Below are 19193 nucleotides of genomic sequence, written 5' to 3'. Positions count from 1 at the left end.
ACCTTCTCACCAAGCTGCTGGGTCTTGTAACCCATTCCAGCCTTGTGTAGGTCTACAATCTTGTCCCTGACATCCTTGGACAGCTCTTTGGTCTTGGCGGTCTTGGTGGAGAGTTTGGAATCTGATTGATTGATTGCTTCTGTGGACAGGTGTCTTTTATACAGGTAACGATCTGAGATTAGGAGCACTCCCTTTAAGAGAGTGCTCCTCATCTCAGCTCGTTACCTGTATAAAAGACACCTGGGAGCCAGAAATCTTGCTGTTTGATAAGGGGATCAAATACTTATTTCCCTCAATAACATGCAAATCAATGTATAACTTTTTTGAAATGCGTTTTTCTGGATTTTTTTGTTGTTATTCTGTCTCTCACTGTTAAAATACACCAGTGGGCAAACGTACAAAATCAGCAGGGGATCAAATACTTTTTTCCCTCACTGTACATTTGGTGCATGCCTAACACCGCACATCATCCTGAGAAACCATCCCTACCGTGAAGCATGGTGGTGGCAGCTTGGCAACCTTGTAAAGATAGAGGACAAAATGGATGCAGCAAAGTATAGAGAAATCCTGGAAGAAAACCTGCTGAAGTCTGTAAGAGTAAGACCTGGGACTTGGGAGAAGATGAATCTTCTAGCAGGACAATGACCCCAAACATACAGCCAAAGCCACACTTGAGTGGCTTAAAAAACAAAAGGTCAGTGTCCTGGAGTGGCCCAATCAAAGCCTCAATTCAACTGAGAATATGTGGAAATAGGTGAATATTGCTTTTCACCAAAGTTCCCCATACAACTTGATGGAGCTTGAGCAATTTTGCAAAGAAGAATGGGCAAAAATTGCTGTGTCCAGATGTGCAAAGCTGGTAGACTCATGGCTTTAATTGCTGCCAAAGGTGCCTCTACCAAATATTGAGTGAAGGGAGTGATTTACTTATGCATTCAATTATTTTCTCTTTTGTATTGACATAATTTAGAACAATTTTCATATTGTATTTTTCACTTTGACTGTTGATCAGTGGCATAAACTCCTGATTTAAATCCATTCTGATGTCATGTTTGTAAGTCATCCTGGACAAGGGCATCTGCTAATAAAAAAAATAATAATAATATAATAATAATATAATAATAATAATAATAATAATAATAATGTTGTAACACAATGAAATGTGGAAAAGTCCAAGGGGGGTGAATATTTTTGAGAGCCACTGTATATTACCATAACAGTTGGAAACAAAAACTATAAATAGAAGCCTCAGTTTTAAATGCTATCCTAATTCAGTTTACAGCTAATTAGTATAACAGGTATTTTTGTCTTAACCTGAAAATAAGACTCGTGTTAAATAGTTAAACCCAAAAAACAACAACTATTTATAGTTAGGGCTGTGCTGGTGACAGAATTTTAGTGATATACCATGGAAGAATTTACCTTGGTACTCTGTATTACTGCCACGGCTGGGTGGGTAGCGTTCTGAAATTCATAAGAAGTAGGAGGACTCTTCTGTTTTATTGTTCAATCAAACTGTAGAGCTACACAAATACAAAATAGGTAATATTGACATACACAACACAAACAAACTAAAACAAAGATTTAAAAGAACGATGTGCATGATATTGCTAATTGTTTTTTTAATTGTTATAAACTGCTGACTGACTTTAAAAGGAGCATTTGAAAAAAAATGTAGACTTAAATTATGTATTATAAGAACATTATGTAAACTAATCCGTTTCAATATTGCTGTTTTAAGTGTTACAAGAATTGTACTTTGACGTTCAATTACTTTAACCCATGGTGAGGGCATGACACCACCAGCACAGCCCTACTTATAGTAGGTAACTGCTTAAGGCTGGGAGGCATAATGTGAATGTTCCATAATGAGACAAACCTTTTATTCTGTGTTCTGGACTTGGCATCACACTAGTGAAAGTGGGAAGGAACCATTGCAGTGGAAAAGTAAATAAAGAATTACAGCTATGTTACTGAAAATCTTACATGTAGAAGCCTCTTCTAGCTTTGACTACCTTGCCCTCTGCTTTTAGTCTTCAGTATTTATCTATTGGCAATTACTTTGGCCACCTCTTGCCTCCACTTTTCCATTTATAATGATCTATTTTATCATCTATTAATTAATGGCTGCCAGAATTGATATTATTTTTCCTTTTTTTTTGTATAAGAATGTTTAACTGACTTTGCTCTGTTGTTAGAAATAGATCGAACGCACACTGAAGTATTAACAAAAGCCGATAGGATCAGTGGGTGAGTACAGTATGAATCATTCCCATATCTCAGAAATAATGCTTTATCTTCACACTTCCAATTACAAAAAGCATGATTTCCCAAGGGCAGTAGACACACTGCATTTTCACAACTTTGTTAACCAAAGTAACAGCTATGTAAATAAAATCAAAATGCTGTAGTGAAATCTGTTGTTGTTTGCGCATAGTTTTTGTGTCAAAAAATAAATAAATGTTGATATACGTTATTTTTAATTACTATTTATATATGGTATTCTTTAACTTCTGGATGGTGTGTTTAAAAAATAACTGACATTGTTTGCCTACATTTCATAATTAAATTATTAAGGCAGAAAAAAGGCAACCACTGATTTCTTAAATGGATACATAAATAACCCCCCAAATCAAAGTTCAGATGATCAAGACTTAGCTTACAAAAAAGTTTTCATATCCAGTATCACTCTAGCAAAAGAGCATGTTCTCTGGGCTGCAAGTGCATAATGTCAATACAAATACCCTATTGTGCCTAGAAAATATTATTGTAAAAAAAAAAAAAATCACCCAAAACAAGAAATGTTTTAGGGTTAAGTGTTTGTTGTTTTTCTGTTCTATCAGAAACAGTGTAATTGTGGAGCAGCCAGTCCCTGGACCATCAACACAGCAGACCAGACAAGGATTCTGCAGCTGCTGTCAGGTTCTCTACAACAGTGTTGAACAGGTACAACACACTGCCAATAGTGATTCTTTAGTGTTGTTCTTCTGTTTATTTTTATTTTTTTTGTATACTGCCCACTAATCATTAAAACAGCTCTCACACCAGCATCAAAAGTGAAGTTACTCCATCTTCCTCTCACAGGAAAATAAGATGGGATATGTTTCTTGAGTTGCAAAACTGTTCGGTTGCAGTGCCCTGGCAGCGATATGGGGGATGCTGATATGTTTTGAATCCACTGAAAGTGGTTTTTTTTGCTCCTGGTAAGAGGTGGCTAATTACTTCTTCTGGATTTATGTGTGCTGTTTTCAACCTGGCTGCAGCCTGGTACAGGCCAGCCAACCGGAAACCAGCCAACCGGAAGAAAACCACTTGTGTACGAATGTATCTGTCTTCCACAGTAGGTGGCAGCACTATAAACAAGCATCTCAATACTAGAAAAGTGTCACGTAAACTGAGGCAATTCATAATATGGGCGTAATGATCCTGGAGGCAGGAGGAAAACTGATTTGCAATGAATGAACCAAAAAAAAAAAGAAGCTGGATGGAACTGTGACTGTGATATAGAAAACTGCTGTCAACATAAATATGACAATTGTAGTGTCACAGCATTTTGTACTATTTCCCTTAGGAGCTGTTTCTGTACCTTTTTCAAGATTTCATTAATGTCAAACAAAATTCTGGATGATTACACATTTTAATTATAAATACACTCAAGAGTAAGACAACAGAATATGTGGCTTTTGAAGATTATCAGACAAGATACATGTTCAAAATAATCGCTTGCCTATAAATTAATAAATGTCATGTGACATGCGGCTTTAGTATGTGATCCCTCACTGCAGCTCCACTGTTTATAGAAATAGACTACAACAGTGAAAACTGGTTACACATTTGCATTAAATGGACACTATTTTATTACAATGGATAGCAGTAATTTATGGCAACAATTGTATTGTTCTTGCTATTATTAAGTAGTTACAAGTTGCCAAAGACAGACACAGGACAATTGAGAGAGAGCTATCTTGTGTTTGTACTTTCAGACAGTCTTCACATTCCTAATCTTGTTTTTGTTTTGCCTTAATTGAAGTTAATTCCGTACAGCTGCTGTGTTGGTTATGGTAAATAGATTGAAGGAAAGGTCTAGGAATTTGGGGAATTCTGGTGGTAACAGTGTGCTGGGTGTAGCCAGTTAGGTGTCAATTGGTGGCAGTTAGCTAAAACGTACTTAAGTGGCTGTAAAGACAGCTGTGCTGTTTCTCTAACAAAAAGTCAAGCAATTGAATTGGAGAATTTTAGGGCACCAACAACTTGCTAACTTTAGAAACATGTAGCCAATACAGTGTCGGATTTGCAGAATGATTGCCTCATCGAGGAAGATTTAATCTGTGAACGTTGACAGCATGTTGAGGTCCTAGAGATCAGAGTCTATGATCTTGAGGCTCAGCTTGCTGATCTGTGGTATATTAGTGATTTGGAAGAATTGGTCAATCAGCCCGGTAGGGATGGTTTAGGTGGTGTGCACACCAAAAGGTAGATTTATTTTTATAATTTTTTTAGGTAGGATTTTTAAACTAGGGACCAGGGGGGCGGGAGCTCTGACAATGGTAGATGTTCTACAAATGGGGGAAAACAAAACAAAGGAAAACTGCTAGTAAGTGTCTGAAATGTTTGTATCTCAATTTCTGGAGTATAAGGAACAAGATGTTAGACCTTGAAGCCACAGTGCTGCCATGTGACTATGATGTTGTAGGAGTGATAGAAACCTGGCTTACAGAAAATGATGGTGGGAATTTCAGTTTCCCAAACTTAGACTGGGATAGCCCAGTTGACAGAAGCATAAATATAAATGGTTGAGATGGTAAATGACTACTTTCTAACTCAATTTGTCAGGGAACCAACCAGAGAGTGTGCATGTATTGATTTTATCTTTTCAAATGACCCAAGATCGAGTCAGAGGGACACTAGTAAGAGAACCAATGGCAAACTGTGATCACAATATGGTTAGATTTGAGGCATACTTTCAAAAAGCAAGGACCAAGTCTAAAACAATGGCCAACCATTTTAGAAAAGCAACCCTTGAAGGTATGAGGCGGCACTTAGAAGAGTTAGGTTGGAGCACACTGGATACAGATTCAGTTGAAAATGGATGGTTATATATTAAGAATATACTACTAGAGGCCCAGGATAAATTTGTACCAAAACTTAGCAAATTGAGGACCTATGTCATTGGCCAAAAATGGTTTAATAGAAGTGTGCAACAAAATATCCAGAGAAAGAGAAAATGTTGTACAGCGCATACAAAAAAAATAGAGATGAAACAATATACAAAGAATATAAAGAACTCCAAAAAAGATGTTAGAGGGATCAGGAAAGAAAAGAAGGAATTTTTTTTTAAAATAGCTCTTGGGGCTAAAACTAATGCAAATTATCTTTGAAAACGAACAAGATGTGGCAAATGTTCTAAATGAGTATTTCATGGGTTTTTACAAAAGAAAAAACAGATAACATGCCACAGGTTAACAATCAGTCCAGTCAAACTCAGGATAAATGAGGAGGAGGTACTAAAGGGACTAGCAGAATTAAAAACAAACAAACCAGATGGTATACTTCCAACAGTACTTAAACATTAGGGAAATTATTTATTTGCAGATGATACTAAAATAGGAGGCTCAGCAGATACAATCTCGGCAGCACAAGTTATTCAAAGAGACTTGGATAATATTCAATTGTGGGCTGACACCTGGCAAATTTAATTTAATGTGTACAAGTGCGAGTAACGCATGAGAGACCTAGGAGTTAATATGGACTCTTTACTTTCCCCATCCAAACAATGTGGACAAGCAATACAAAAGGCAAACAAAATGCTAGGGTGTATTGTCATAAGTGTACAATTTAGAACAAGGGCAGTAATGTTCAGACTGTACAATGCGCTAGTTAGACCTCATCTGGAATACTGTACAGCTCTGGGCACCACACTTCAAGAAAGAAATCACTGCTCTGGGACAGTTCAGAGGAGAGCAACCAGACTTATTACAGGTTTGAAGGGAATGTCCTACTTGGAGAGACTGAGGGAACTGAGCCCTTTCACCCTGGAACAGAGAAGACAACATGGGGACTTTTCCAGATCAGCAGGGACACACGGATCCGGGGACACAAATGGAAAGTGGACTTTAAGGCATTCCAGACAGAAAACAGGAGACACTTCAAGCAGAGACTAGTTATAATCTGAAACAAACTCACCAGCAATGTGGTTGAAACCGACAATTTGGGAACATTTAAAAACATTCTTATGTTCCTGATTTAGCAGGCTGGAACTAGGTTGATATTAGTGTGCAGAATTCCAGCATTAATTATGTAGCCCACATTTAAGAACATTTTACATTAACTAAAGAACAATTATATTTGTATTAAAGAAAAGCATTGATCTTTCATATTAACAATTATTAATACTATTCTGAATCCCTCCTCTTTATTTAAAAAAATAACCGTTAAAGTGAAATGTTGTAGTTATAATACAGGTCAACTTGGTAGGTGTGTAAAATTTAAATCCCTAATAATGACATTCTCTGCAAATTATGTTATATATGAAAGGATAAAATATATAACATAAGCTGCTAGTTAATGACATTGTGACTAATTACCATATAGCCTAGGACTTGGTCATTTCATGTGTCAAACTGAGAAATTGTGAAAAGAAAACCACAACAACATTCTGAAGTAAAGAGTGTGTAACACAAAGACAGCCTGTGAACACTTAATGTAAGGAAGGATGATGTTAGCTCTTTCAATGTTCCAAAACCAGGATCTTTAGGGAAGTTGGACTTGACACAGAACTAAACAACACCACCTCCTCCCAAAGGCTCATTTACCTAAACTTCATCATAATTATATTTTTCAGCTTACATAGTGTGACGTCCTCTAGGACCAAAGGAAAGGATCCAAGTGCAGGCTTTTAGAGTTGAAGCAGATAATCCAATAAGGGCAAAACGAGAGAGCATAAACAGGGGACAGTCCAGGTTAAATGATCAAGCGAACAGGCTAGTAGGGAGATCCAAAAGGGGTAAACGAGAGAAGGAAGCAAGAGGTCAAAAATACACAGGAATACTGTTTTATTGTTTGGAGTATTTTACATTTAACAAATAAAAACAATTCAATTTTTTTAATACTTATGATTAAAAACTTTTTTAAAATCAATTCTTAAAATCACTTAATTTTTAAAATTTGTGATTTAACAAAAAATGAAAAAAACTTAACTTTAAATAAACAAGTGCACAAAACAACAAAACAAACGTGATTAAAGCAAAACTGCTAACCAACATAAAAGTCAGATACATTGATAATAACTGAAAATGCACTGGACAATTAAAAAGGTAAAAATAAAAAACAAACAAAAAGGTCCAGTGCATTTAAAATTAAATCCAAAACGGACAATGTATTTGACAAAAGAATAGAACAAAACTAAACCAAAAAAACCCTAAACAATTTGTGTTTTAAAAACAACTAAATCTTTAAAAACAGTTAAAAATTCATTCTTAAAAATCATTTTAAAAGCAATCATTCATAAAATGGTTAAAAGATCTTGGACTCGGGCTCCAGCAGGGGGAACTGACCGTCCCCGGAGGTGGGTCCCATCATGGGATCCTGAGCTCCCCCAGATCTTGTATATGCCAGTTCTTATAGGCTTCCTCCTTGCCCCTCTGATGGACCTCCAGATTGACGTAGTCCCTCATGAGCACCATGCCCCTCCGCGCGATGACAATCGGGTCCAGCTCCTGCTTATTGAATAGACAGATATTCCGTCCCTCCCACAGGGCCTGCTTCACTGCGCAGACGACACGCCACCAGCACCTCAGGGTGGAAGATGTTAATCCCCTGGCAGGACCGTATAAGATCTGCTGGGCGGTCGCCCGCGCAGGAACGGCAAACCTGTGGAGGAACAGAGAAAACAGGAGCCAGACCCTGTACGCGGAGGGGCACTCTCTAAAGATGTGAGCCTCCGTCTCCTTCCCCAGGCAACCCTTATAGGGGCAGGTGTCATAAGGAGCTATGCCCCTTCTGTGCATGAACACTCGGGTGGGGAGACACCGACTCACAGCCATCCAGGAGACATCTTTCTGCGTATTCGTGAGGCAAACGTGCGTAGCGTTAGCCCAGATAAACCGGCAGGTTTCGGGAGGGAAATCTATCCGGCTGGTCTCCTGGGTAGATCTCATCTGGCTACAGATGGTCTTATAATCCCAGGAGGCCAGCACGACTTTATGGAGGCCTACTTCGAGCGCAAAGGCTCGGAGCGCCCTGTAGAACGGCGGGGGATCCCATGAGTGCGGCCTGGTGTTATCCATGGCGCAGAGGCCGAATGGTCTCAGGCTGCTGGCAAAATAAAAGCGGTTCAGCGGTTCAGCCTGGATGTTCTTGACCACATAGGCCAGCCCCTGCGCCTTTATCAGCCGCACAACGTCCGGGACCCCCCTGCCTCCATCCAGGGTACCCTTCACCATCTGCACTCTTTTCAGCCTCTCCATTTTGCTCCCCCAGACAAACCGAAATATAATTCGGGTCACTAGTTTTGCGATGACCTTGTCTGGGGGGAAGATCATTCCTACGTAGAGGAGTATCGGGCAGAGGATGGCCTTTACGACCAGCACCTTACCAGCCATCGTCAAGGTCCTTGTGCTCCAGCCGTGGATCTTCTTTTGGACCTTAGATATGGCCTCCTCCCAGCTCCGGGTGCCCGTGTTGGTCCCGCCGATCGTGATCCCCAGAACCTTGATAAACGGCTTCACAGGGAACACGGTCGGCGGGCCCCGGCCGACAGGCCATGCCCTGGAGAGGTAGACCTCACTCTTGGCCTTGTTGACAGTGGCCCCCGTCGCCCTGCAGAAGCCGTCCAGCAGTTCCTCGACCCTGGCCACGGACGGAGCGTCCGTGCAAACCACGGCCACGTCGTCCATGTAGGCCAGGGCCTTCAGTTGCTCTCCGCCGGAACCCGGGAGATGGAAACCTGTCACCCGGACGTCCCGGCGGATCGCCTGCATGAACGGCTCCAGACAGAGGACGTACAGCAGGGCCGACAGGGGACAATCCTGCCGGACCCCCGACCTGACCGGAAATGGTTCGGTCAGGTGGCGGTTCACAAGGACCCTGCTGCTTAGACCGCTGTAAATGATCTTAACCCATTTCCTCAGGCCAAGAGCGAGACCCATCCTCTCCATGACGAGCTGCAGGTATTCGTGGCCCACTCTGTTGAAGGCTTTCTCCTGGTCCAAACTGATTAGGACCAGGGGAAGGCCTCTCTCGTTCGAGTAGGCCACGACATCCCTGAGCAGCATGGCGTTGTCGGCCGCCGATCTCCCCCGGGTACCACAGACCTGGTCGGGACCCACGACTTGAGGGAGTGGCCGCTGCAGCCGGAGCGTCAGTGCTTTGGCCAGTATCTTGTAGTCGGTGCACAGGAAGGCACTCAAGAAACAAGACTTAAAAATGATCCAGGAGAGAATGCAAGACTTCACGATGAATCTAGGAAACAGAGGGGTTTAAGTACTGTGAAGGAGAGAGGGATTGAACGAGGTGAATGAAGGATTGACCAATGATAGGAGAGGAGGACAGAACAGGTGCACCTGGTAGGGAAGAATGTGGAAAGACTGGTTTGACTGGATAAAGGAAAGGAGAAGCACTAAACTACTATTCGGGAGAGGGAGACCTCTGGTGATGAACTAAGGTAGAAACAGGGGAGACCGTGACACATAGAGGTACAGATAGTGCATGAATACATAACTCTTGGTTTGTTCAGTGTCTCTTCTCTACACAGTACTTAAAAGCTGTTGCGAGGGCTGCTGATATTAACAAATAAATGCTAGTTTTATCAAAAGGAGTGTACAGTTTTCCCATCACTGTGGCAGTCTATATAATGGAAATATTAAATAATAAACCATATATAAGTATTTAATGTTTCATAACTAAGGTAACCAACTTAAGCTTCTTTGTGAAACATTCTTAAACATGAGGAATATTTAATTAATGGCTATGTTTTAAAATATTAATGTTGTACATACCTACTAGTTTTTTTGTATTATTTTACCCCATTACTACAAGATGGTATATTGATATTGCTCATTATTGATGAATACCTACTTAATTATGTAGTTCTTGATGCATATGGATTTGCATGTTTAAAAATCCTTCAAAATTCCTTTCTAGAATACAATTTGTAATTATTGACAGTATAAAGACACAGTGTGGATGACATCTAAGTATTTACATATATTTTATCCTCTGCGTAGATGTTTGACCCTCAAAAGATGAATAACAGTTAGTTTAACTTAATGTTTCATACAACTGGTCAATAAGTTATGGAAGACCCCTCCCACTGATGCAAAGTCTTGAGTGACTGGTCAAGGTTTTCCACCCACCAAATTGCTAATAGCTAATTCCTCCACTATCAAATATGTTAATTTAATTTGATAATCCATTGCTGTTCAGGATTCTGACACAACCATCTTGTGGACTATTTTATTTATAAAATAGTCAGTTATGGCAGCTGTTTGTTTTTCTGACGCATTTGTTTGAGAAAGATCACTCCTATAATTTTAGTGCCAAAGCCTGAAAAAGTTATGATAATTCACCCACTAGATAAGGGACAATCGTTTCCATCTGAAAAAGCCTTAAAGATGTCTGTATTTGTGGATTGCAGCATATTCTCAGCTCCAGACACAGAGAGTTTGTCAGCAGCTCCAGGAACAATGTGGCGTGTGGGAGCCTCATGGAGCGCTTCCTGCAGGATGTCATACAACATCATCCTTACAGATACAACGACACAAGGTAAGCTGTCTATTTAGCAGGTGAGCCTATATCACTGCCTTGATTGACATCCTTCACAATCACAACTGTTAACTGTTTATTTTTATTATTTATTAATTTAGCCAAGGTGACTTTAAAGGTTTACATGAATGTAAAAGCAAGAAACAGGCGCTTAAAAATAGTTGTCCGTTTCCAATCTGGGGTGCCTTGTCCCAGGAATTTTGAGAATACCTGACTGAAACTGGAACAGCAACTCCTTTGGATAGATCCAGATCTGTATTCGCTTTGTAGAAAATTTTTTATATTCATTTGTATTGCATATTTGTTGACAGAATTAGTTGACAGCATTAACAGAATTGGTCATGCTCTCTGGTTTTCTCACTCTTCTGGTGTGACTTGCAAGCCTAATTGAAAAAAATGGCTTCACACCCTTGTCAGGAAGTTATACAAGTGGCTTTTTTTGGGAGATTTCATAATGAACATAGATTTTATGCTATTATAACTTTTTGTTTATGCCTTTGTTTTTTTAAAGGGTAAATCTCACCATTTCCAAAATCATAATTTTATGCATCTTTGTGTTGTTATAGTGTATAAGTAAGATGCATATCTCGTCCTATATCAATTCTATTATATAAGCAACTTTTGAAACTGTAGATTTTTAAACGTACCACGTGCCAATGATAAAACCAAGCTTGTATGCTCCTTCAGTTTTTCAGAATTTCCTGGATAGCAGAAAAACTACAAAACGACAAGATTTGTTTCGACAATAGAATATAATATAATATTGTTCTATTCAACACACGTAAAGATACAAAGGGCGATGTTGGATTACATTTGCATGGGATATGATTTACATATATTGAAGTGCCATTTGATTACTTGCCTTTCTCACTGCCTAAACTCACATACACCGATCAGCCATAACATTATGACCACTGACAGGTGAAGAGAGTAACACTGATAATCTCGTTATCATGGCACCTGTCAGTGGGTGGGATATATTAGGCAGCAAGTGAACATGTGTTAGAAGCAGGAAAAATGGGCAAGCGTAAGGATCTGAGCACGTGAGCATCAGAACTGGACCACGGAGCAATGGAAGAAGGTGGCCTGGGTTGATGAATCACGAGTTCAGGGTGTTGACTTTGTGGGATGTGCTGGACAAACAAGTCCAATCCAAGGGGTTTCTGCACATATCAATAGGAACCCGATCGAAACTCTTACAAAGCTGCCATTGGCCCCTGTGCACGTCACTCAGAACAGGTCCCTTCCACTTCCTGTTCTATAAAACCTGATGTTGGCGCAGGTTCGCCCTTTTTTATTTTTATTTTGTGGGAGCTAGGACTCCCGCGCGATCATGCAACCCTTGGGCAGTGCTTCCTTTTTCAGATAACATTCGCAAACCTATTGTTATCTTTCAACTCGGAAGCACTGCCCAAGGGGGAGGGGTTACTGTATAAGAAAACCGTCGCAAGGGAGGAGGCAGCGAGCTGATACAGGAGCCGCTAGGGGGCCTTAGCAGCACAACTCCAGACAGGAGCCACAGAGGCCCCTTGGGGCCAAACTGGGCTGTCCAGGAGCGAGGACTGCAGTCATGCTACACTGGGGACTGTCTGCAATCAGCATATACAAAGCGGGGCTACAGAGGTCAACTCTTATGCCCTCCGCTTACAATACCAAGGCCGGCTGCTTTACTAGTGCATCTAGGAGCGAGGCCATATATCTACTTGCACAATATATGGCACGGGCAATCAAAGCAACTTATGTGCCTTACGTGCATTAATGTAGCAGTGAACCCCTGATCCTGCATGAGCAGGGCCACAGACCACTGAATAACACACAGCTGGCTAGTCACTGAGTAGCCACAGCTGGACATAACAGTATAAACAGCATGGTAGCAGGAATATTCATGCTGCCTCCACGCAGCACAGGAAAAATCACGTTCACTGAACGGTACAGAGCATCCAGCTCCACTGTGCTGTCATAACAGCTAAACACATTGCGGGGTGCAGATCATGCACCACCATGTAACATGGGAGCAGTTGTCACTTATTAGCGCAGCTAATGCAGGACAATCAAACCATAACATTGCGGTGTGCAGGAAACCGTTCATGCACTCTTCGCATAACATGGGAGCATTGTCCGCTTGCTCCACTAGCCCAGCTAGGAGCGAGGCCACGCCATGGATCGGACTTGTTTGTCCAGCACATCCCACAGATGCTCGATTGGATTGAGATCTGGGGAATTTGGAACACCTTGAACTCGTGATTCATCAGACCAGGCCACCTTCTTTCATTGCTCCATGGTCCAGTTCTGATGCTCACGTGTAGGCGCTTTCGGCAGTGGACGGGTCAGCATGGGCACCCTGACTGGTCTGTGGCTACGCAGCCCCATACACAACAAACTGTGTGCACTGTGTGTTCTGACAGCTTTCTATCAGAACCAGCATTAACTTTTTCAGCAATTTGAGCTACAGTAGCTCGTCTGTTGGATCAGACCACACGGGCCAGCCTTCGCTCCCCATGTGCATCAGTGAGCCTTGGCCCCCCATGACCCTGTAACTGGTTCACCACTTTTCCTTCCATGGACCACTTTTGATAGGTACTGACCACTGCAGACTGGGAACACCCCACAAGAGCTGCAGTTTTGGAGATGCTCTGACCCAGTTGTCTTGTCATCACAATTTGGCCCATTGTCAAAGTCGCTCAGATCCTTACGCTTGCCCATTTTTCCTGCTTCTAACACATCAACTTTGAGGACAAAATGTTCACTTGCTGCCTAATATATCCCACCCACTGACAGGTGCCATGATAACGAGATTACCAGTGTTATTCACTTCACCTGTCAATGGTCATAATGTTATTGTTGATCAGTGTATATATACAGAGCGGGGTACAGGCCAGACGCATGCACCACTGCAACACAATGCATAATGAACTAACTATATACAGGGCGGACTTGTAGGGTAACGTACCTGTAGGCAGCATGACAGACCCTGGGAACACATCGACAGCAAGTCCAGGAGCAGCTTGCATGGGTGCTCGACTGGAAGGCACAGTCCGGTGGAAGGGAAGACATGGTTCAAATAGCTCCATCAGAATGCACTTAACAGGGAGAGACTGGGAGAGGAAATCAGGAGCCAAAGCCCGTAGGCTAGTGGGGCTCGACTGCAGCCAACACCAGGTTCCCAATGGAAGGGACCGGTCCTGTCACGTCCAACCTGTAGAACCAGGCAAATGTAAGTGGTGAGGTCCAAGCTGCAGCTGCACAAATGTCTGCCAAGGGGGTGCCTTGAAGAAGGGCCCTGGCTGTGGCAAACGCCTGGAGTCGAGTGGGCCACCAGGTGTTCTGGCACCGGGGTCCCAGTGGACTCGTAGGCCATGATAATGGTGTCCACAATCCAATGCGAGAGGCGCTGCTTTGAAAGTGCCTGGCCATGTGTCGGCACTCCATAAGACACAAACAGTTGGTCTGAGCACTAAAAGTCCTTAGTGCATTCCAAATAGCACCTGAGGGTCCGCACAGGGCAGAGCAGGTGAAGCCGACTCTTGCTCTGAAGCGAAGGGAGGAGGTTAAAATTGCCATCAACTCAATAGGTCTGTTTACATGGAATGGAGACCGCACTTTCGGGAGGAACGTAGGGTTAGGCCATAGCACGACCCTGGAGCCATCTCCCGCAAAACGGACACACAATGGGTGTACGGACAGGGCGTGTATCTCACTCATGCATTTTGCAGAGGTGATTGCCAGCGTCTTAATGCAGTCTTAAGTGACACCGGCTTCAGCTCAGCTGAGTTCAGTGGCTCAAATGGGGCTTGGGAAAGTGCGTTCAGCACTACATCAAGGCGCCATGCGGGTAGTGAAGGGGTGCGAGGAGGCCGCACCCGTCGAGCTCCCTTTAGAAATGAGACCCAGGGGGCTCACCATCAATCTGGACATGACATGCAGAGATGGCCGCCAGATACACTTTGAGCATGGACAGGGACTTGCCCTGGTCCAACAGCTCCTGTAGAAATTGCAATATGACCCCGATGGGGCAATGAATTAGGTCTTGACCGCCGTCTTGGCACCAGGTGCTAAATGTCCGCCAGAGGTAGGTATACTGCAACCTCGTAGAGGGAGTTCTTGCTGACTGAATAGTGGCTACTACCGCGTCTGACAGATCCCAGGCAATCAGTCACTCCCACTCAGGGGCCAGGCCCAGAGCTGGAGGAGGCCCGGATTGGGGTGCCAAAGCGTGCCCTGCACCTGGGACAACAAGTCCGCTCTCATTGGGAGCTGCCAAGGCTCTCCGTGGAGTTGGGCGATCAGATCTGCAAACCAGAATCTGCGAGGCCACTGTGGGACTATCAGCAGAACTGTCACTCGTTCTCTCTTGACCTTCTCCAGGACCACTGGAAGAGGGGGGAACGGTGGGAATGCGTAAAGGAGACAGCTTGGCCATATGTGTGCTAGGGCGTTGATCCCTAGGGTTCCTGAGCGGTCCCGGATGGAGAACCATAGTGAGCAGTGTGTGGACTCTGCCGAGGCAAAGAGATCAATGTCCGCTCTGCCGAACCGGCTCCACAGTTGCTGTATCACAGACGGGTGGAGGCGCCACACAGAGACCGGGGGGCCTCCCAGAGAGAAGAGGCAACCACCGCTGTGTTGTCTGTCCAAACCAGCACATGTCTGTCCCGCAGGACCAGCAGGAAATGAGACATTCCAAGGAGTACTGCTTGTAACTCCAGGACGTTGATATGGAGGGCCCATGCGGGCTCCGTCCATCTGTCACGGACTCCACGTTCGTCGCAGACTGCTCCCCAACCTTGCTTAGTGCGCACACTGATAGTGATTTTCCACCGACAAGGAGCCGGTGCTGGAGCCGGAACCGGTGCCTAGCCTGGGAACCAGCTGAACTTTTTGCGAACCGGCCTGCTTTTCCACCGGTTTGGGAACTGAACGCTGACGTCACTGGATGTTGGCATTTCCAAGCATGGAATAGAAGTGGAGAAACACACGGCAATAATAATCAGCACTGAGGCGGACTACGTCTTTAAAGCCATATTTAACCATCAAAATTAAACTCATTCAGCGTCTACACACAGCACACATTGTAAAAAACAAAACAAAAAACACGCGATCACATGTAGACAAGCACAAACGCAAATACAACTATACGAACATGCTAAGATAACTCCATGCTAAGATAAACTTTGCCATTTATTTGTATTTATTTTCATTGATACATTAAGGGATTTACACCGATTCGCTATTTCAGACACTTTTACTGTATTGAATAAAATACAAGAGTTAACATGCATTTGTCACCACGCACACAGTTCATTATGAATATACTTTGTATGAGTGGATACATTTTCATTAATTTTGTGGTGTATTTTTACTTTTGTTCTTGTTTAAAAAACAATAACTACAGGCTAGCCTATTGATTATGAATGCGGTTGTTTTGGGGGTATTTGCGGCTCAGTCGTGGGCAGATCAATAAACTGTCGGACGATCTCAGGTGATGTTAATGGTTTGATGGGAAATTCTGCTTATTGATTAAGTCTGGGATGATGGTCCCAAATCACTGTTGCATTGTCCCTGTTGCTAGACACCGCAACAATGCTCTTATGTTTTGAAAGTTGCCCTGGATAAGGGCGTCTGCTAACAAATACATACTAATAATAATACATTGTCAGCACTGCTGGTGTGTGAGCACAAAGTGCATCACTGTAACAGATCTTATTGTGTATTTGATCTTCTCTTACTGTAGAATATGTATGTTTTGTGTAATTCGCCCTGTGCTAAGAAAATTAATAATTTATGAATAAATTCATCATGCGCAAACCAAACAGGGACACATGATTCGTAGGGGCACTGGATTCACCGTAACACCGCATTTCTGCCAGTGGCGGAAGAAACTGCCCGTAAGGACCAGTCAATGACCATTAACAAACAACATTTCTATCCAATCTATATCATCGCATTAACTCTCCATCATCATGTTGCTGTAACACGTCTTTCCTTTCACGGAAGGTGAGCTCAGTCGTCTCTCATTGTTGCCATTTGCCAACTCCTAACTAGTTAGTTGACCTGGTGAGACCATATTGTTACTAAAGTGTCTCTCTCCTCGACAGACCACTGTTTGCTGCTGATTTCACCCATTTTTAATCAAAACTCTCCTCACTGCACGGGTTCTTTGGTTCCAGACCAGCAAGTTTTGGGTGCCAGAAAAAGCGTGCTGGCCGGGAGCCAATTCTTTTGCGGTGGATAAGCGCGGAACGGTTCCAGATTAGGCACCGGCTCCAAACTAGCACCGGCTCCTTCTCAGTGGAAAAGTGCTATGAGGGTCAAATTGTGAGGGCTCCGCCACCAACGGAGCACCTTCCAGCACACAACAGGGGAAGTGTTGTTGCTCAATGGAGTGGGGGGATGAGGCTGGTTCCCCCTCCATGAGCTCCGTCTCTGACTTCAAGCCCGCGTGTGGGCTGAGTAATGGGTGGTCCTCCTCCCAGATTACCTATCTGCTGTCCTTGTCCATCGACAGGGCAGAGAGGCTCCCCTCAGAGTCCAGTGGTACATGGGCCGGCAGTGGAGACTTGAGATGTGGGGGGTCAGGGTCTGGGCTGCTGTTTGTGCTGCCTGCACAGACAGGAGGGTGCAGATGTGGTCCATCCTGCTATTCAGGGCAAGGATGGCCTCATGTCTGCCTGTGTCCGTGAACCCGGTCCTCCGTCGCCGATGGCGTGGCGGGGAGGGGGCTAACGATGACTTGGAAGATGGGGAGGGAGCCCGTGGGCGTCGCTCTGCTGCTCTTCCCTGACGTTCATGTGCTTGCGCGGGGGCGCACAACGCGGGCACTTCAGCGCCACCAAACCCCTACTGCCAAATTGCACCCACTGCCAGTGCCCAGACAGACCGGGCATAGGATCTCCCCACTCCAGGCGGGCAAGGTGCATCGGCCGCAAGTGGCACAGTGGTGGGGGTGAGTGGAGCTCATCGCCGAGCGCACACACACGTAAACAGAGAAACGTGCAGCGGGGGCACCAGTCAGTGTTTGCATCAGGGGCACATAACAACTGAAACGCCACCGCGACAAGTTGAGCACCTAGCGGGCTCGCCACTGTAAGTATATCTCCACCCGGCAACGTTTATGTACACGGGGGGCACTGTAGCACCAACCAAACACAGCCTTGCTGTTGTCAGACAGAACGCTGTGTATGCAAGCACCAGGTGCTGGATACAAGCGCCGCGTAGGCCCGTAGGCTTAACCACACCGTGTGTGCCGCGGAGTCCAGGGTCTGAGGGGGGCCGAGGGTTGTAGACCACTAAAAGACCACTTGTAGCGGTATCTAAAACCGAGGCCTGCACACACATCAAGGAGGCTAAGCAGAGCTCGTTCTCAGTGAACTGAGAGATCGAGGTCTCCTACAGACCTATAGCCCTACAGTCTTGGGCTATAGTGCGGGTGCAAGCTGGTGGAGGAGCACCTCACGCGGGCAAGATCTCTTACGACACATTGAGGCTCAGGCCGGGCAGCCGGGCCTCGGATTTTACTGCCACTGCTAGCGCTCCTGCTGTGGAGGAAAAAGTCCTGTGGTCATAAAACCAACACAGCAAGCAGTCGGAATATATATAGCACTATATAAACATGAGTATTATTTTTAAAAGGCTCTTCTTGTGAACGAAACTGAAACCAAAAGTGCAACCGGACTCCGGTGCACAGACAGAACAGAATCGGGATTAGCTATCAATAATAACTAAACATACACAAGACAGAGACGATGTGTGGTGAAAAAACGGTGGTGAACAACACTATGAAGTGAAGTAAGCCAGCTGAAATACGCAGTATGAATGTTTATTACAAACACAGACACAGAGAGCTTATGTTCTCGAGTCCAGTGAAGTGGCAAAAGAGGATGAACCTGCGCTGATGGTCACGTTTTATGGAACAGGAAGTGGAAGGGACCTGTTCTGAGTGACGTGTGCAGGGGCCAATGACAGCTTTGATAGTGACGTTTCGATCGGGTTCCTACGGAAGTGCGCAGAAACCCCTCCCCGTTGGGCAGGGCTTCCGACTTGAAAGATAACTACCTTGTGTCTTGTTGCTGTGCTCAGTCTTGCCATGGTGTATGACTTTTGACAGTAAACTGTCTTCAGCAACCTCACCTTGTTAGCTGGATTTGGCCTCACCCAGTTTTATTCCTCCTACACAGCTGTTTCTGATTCAGTTAATGACTATGTTTCAACATACATATTGAATTGATTATCTTTAGCACCTGTTTGGTATAATTGTTTAATCATACACCTGACTACATGCCTACAAAATCGCTGACTTTGTGCAAGTGTACCTAGAAGAATTAATGCTTTTTTGAAGGCAAAGGGTGGTCGCACCATATATGGATTTGATTTAGATTTTTCTTCTATTCTCTCACTTTGTATTTAGTTCATTGATAAATATAATCTATTAACGT

At 43.8% G+C, this 19193-nt stretch overlaps 1 protein-coding gene across 2 annotated transcripts in view; it reads left to right on the top strand.

Moving 5' to 3' along the window:
- The window catches only part of zdbf2 (zinc finger, DBF-type containing 2), a 42511-nt gene that overhangs the window by 11475 nt on the left and 11843 nt on the right, over nucleotides 1-19193 (top strand). For both annotated transcript variants that reach the window (XM_066687749.1, XM_066687750.1), the window contains exons 3-5: nucleotides 2199-2250; nucleotides 2844-2946; nucleotides 10634-10761. In XM_066687749.1, coding sequence (XP_066543846.1) covers nucleotides 2199-2250; nucleotides 2844-2946; nucleotides 10634-10761 — 283 coding nt within the window. The remainder of the gene's footprint in view (nucleotides 1-2198; nucleotides 2251-2843; nucleotides 2947-10633; nucleotides 10762-19193) is intronic.

This window comes from Amia ocellicauda, chromosome 16, assembly GCF_036373705.1.
Source record: "Amia ocellicauda isolate fAmiCal2 chromosome 16, fAmiCal2.hap1, whole genome shotgun sequence".
Lineage (NCBI taxonomy): Eukaryota > Metazoa > Chordata > Actinopteri > Amiiformes > Amiidae > Amia > Amia ocellicauda.
Note: the sequence above shows the minus strand (reverse complement) of the source record. Positions and strands in the feature narration are given on the sequence as shown.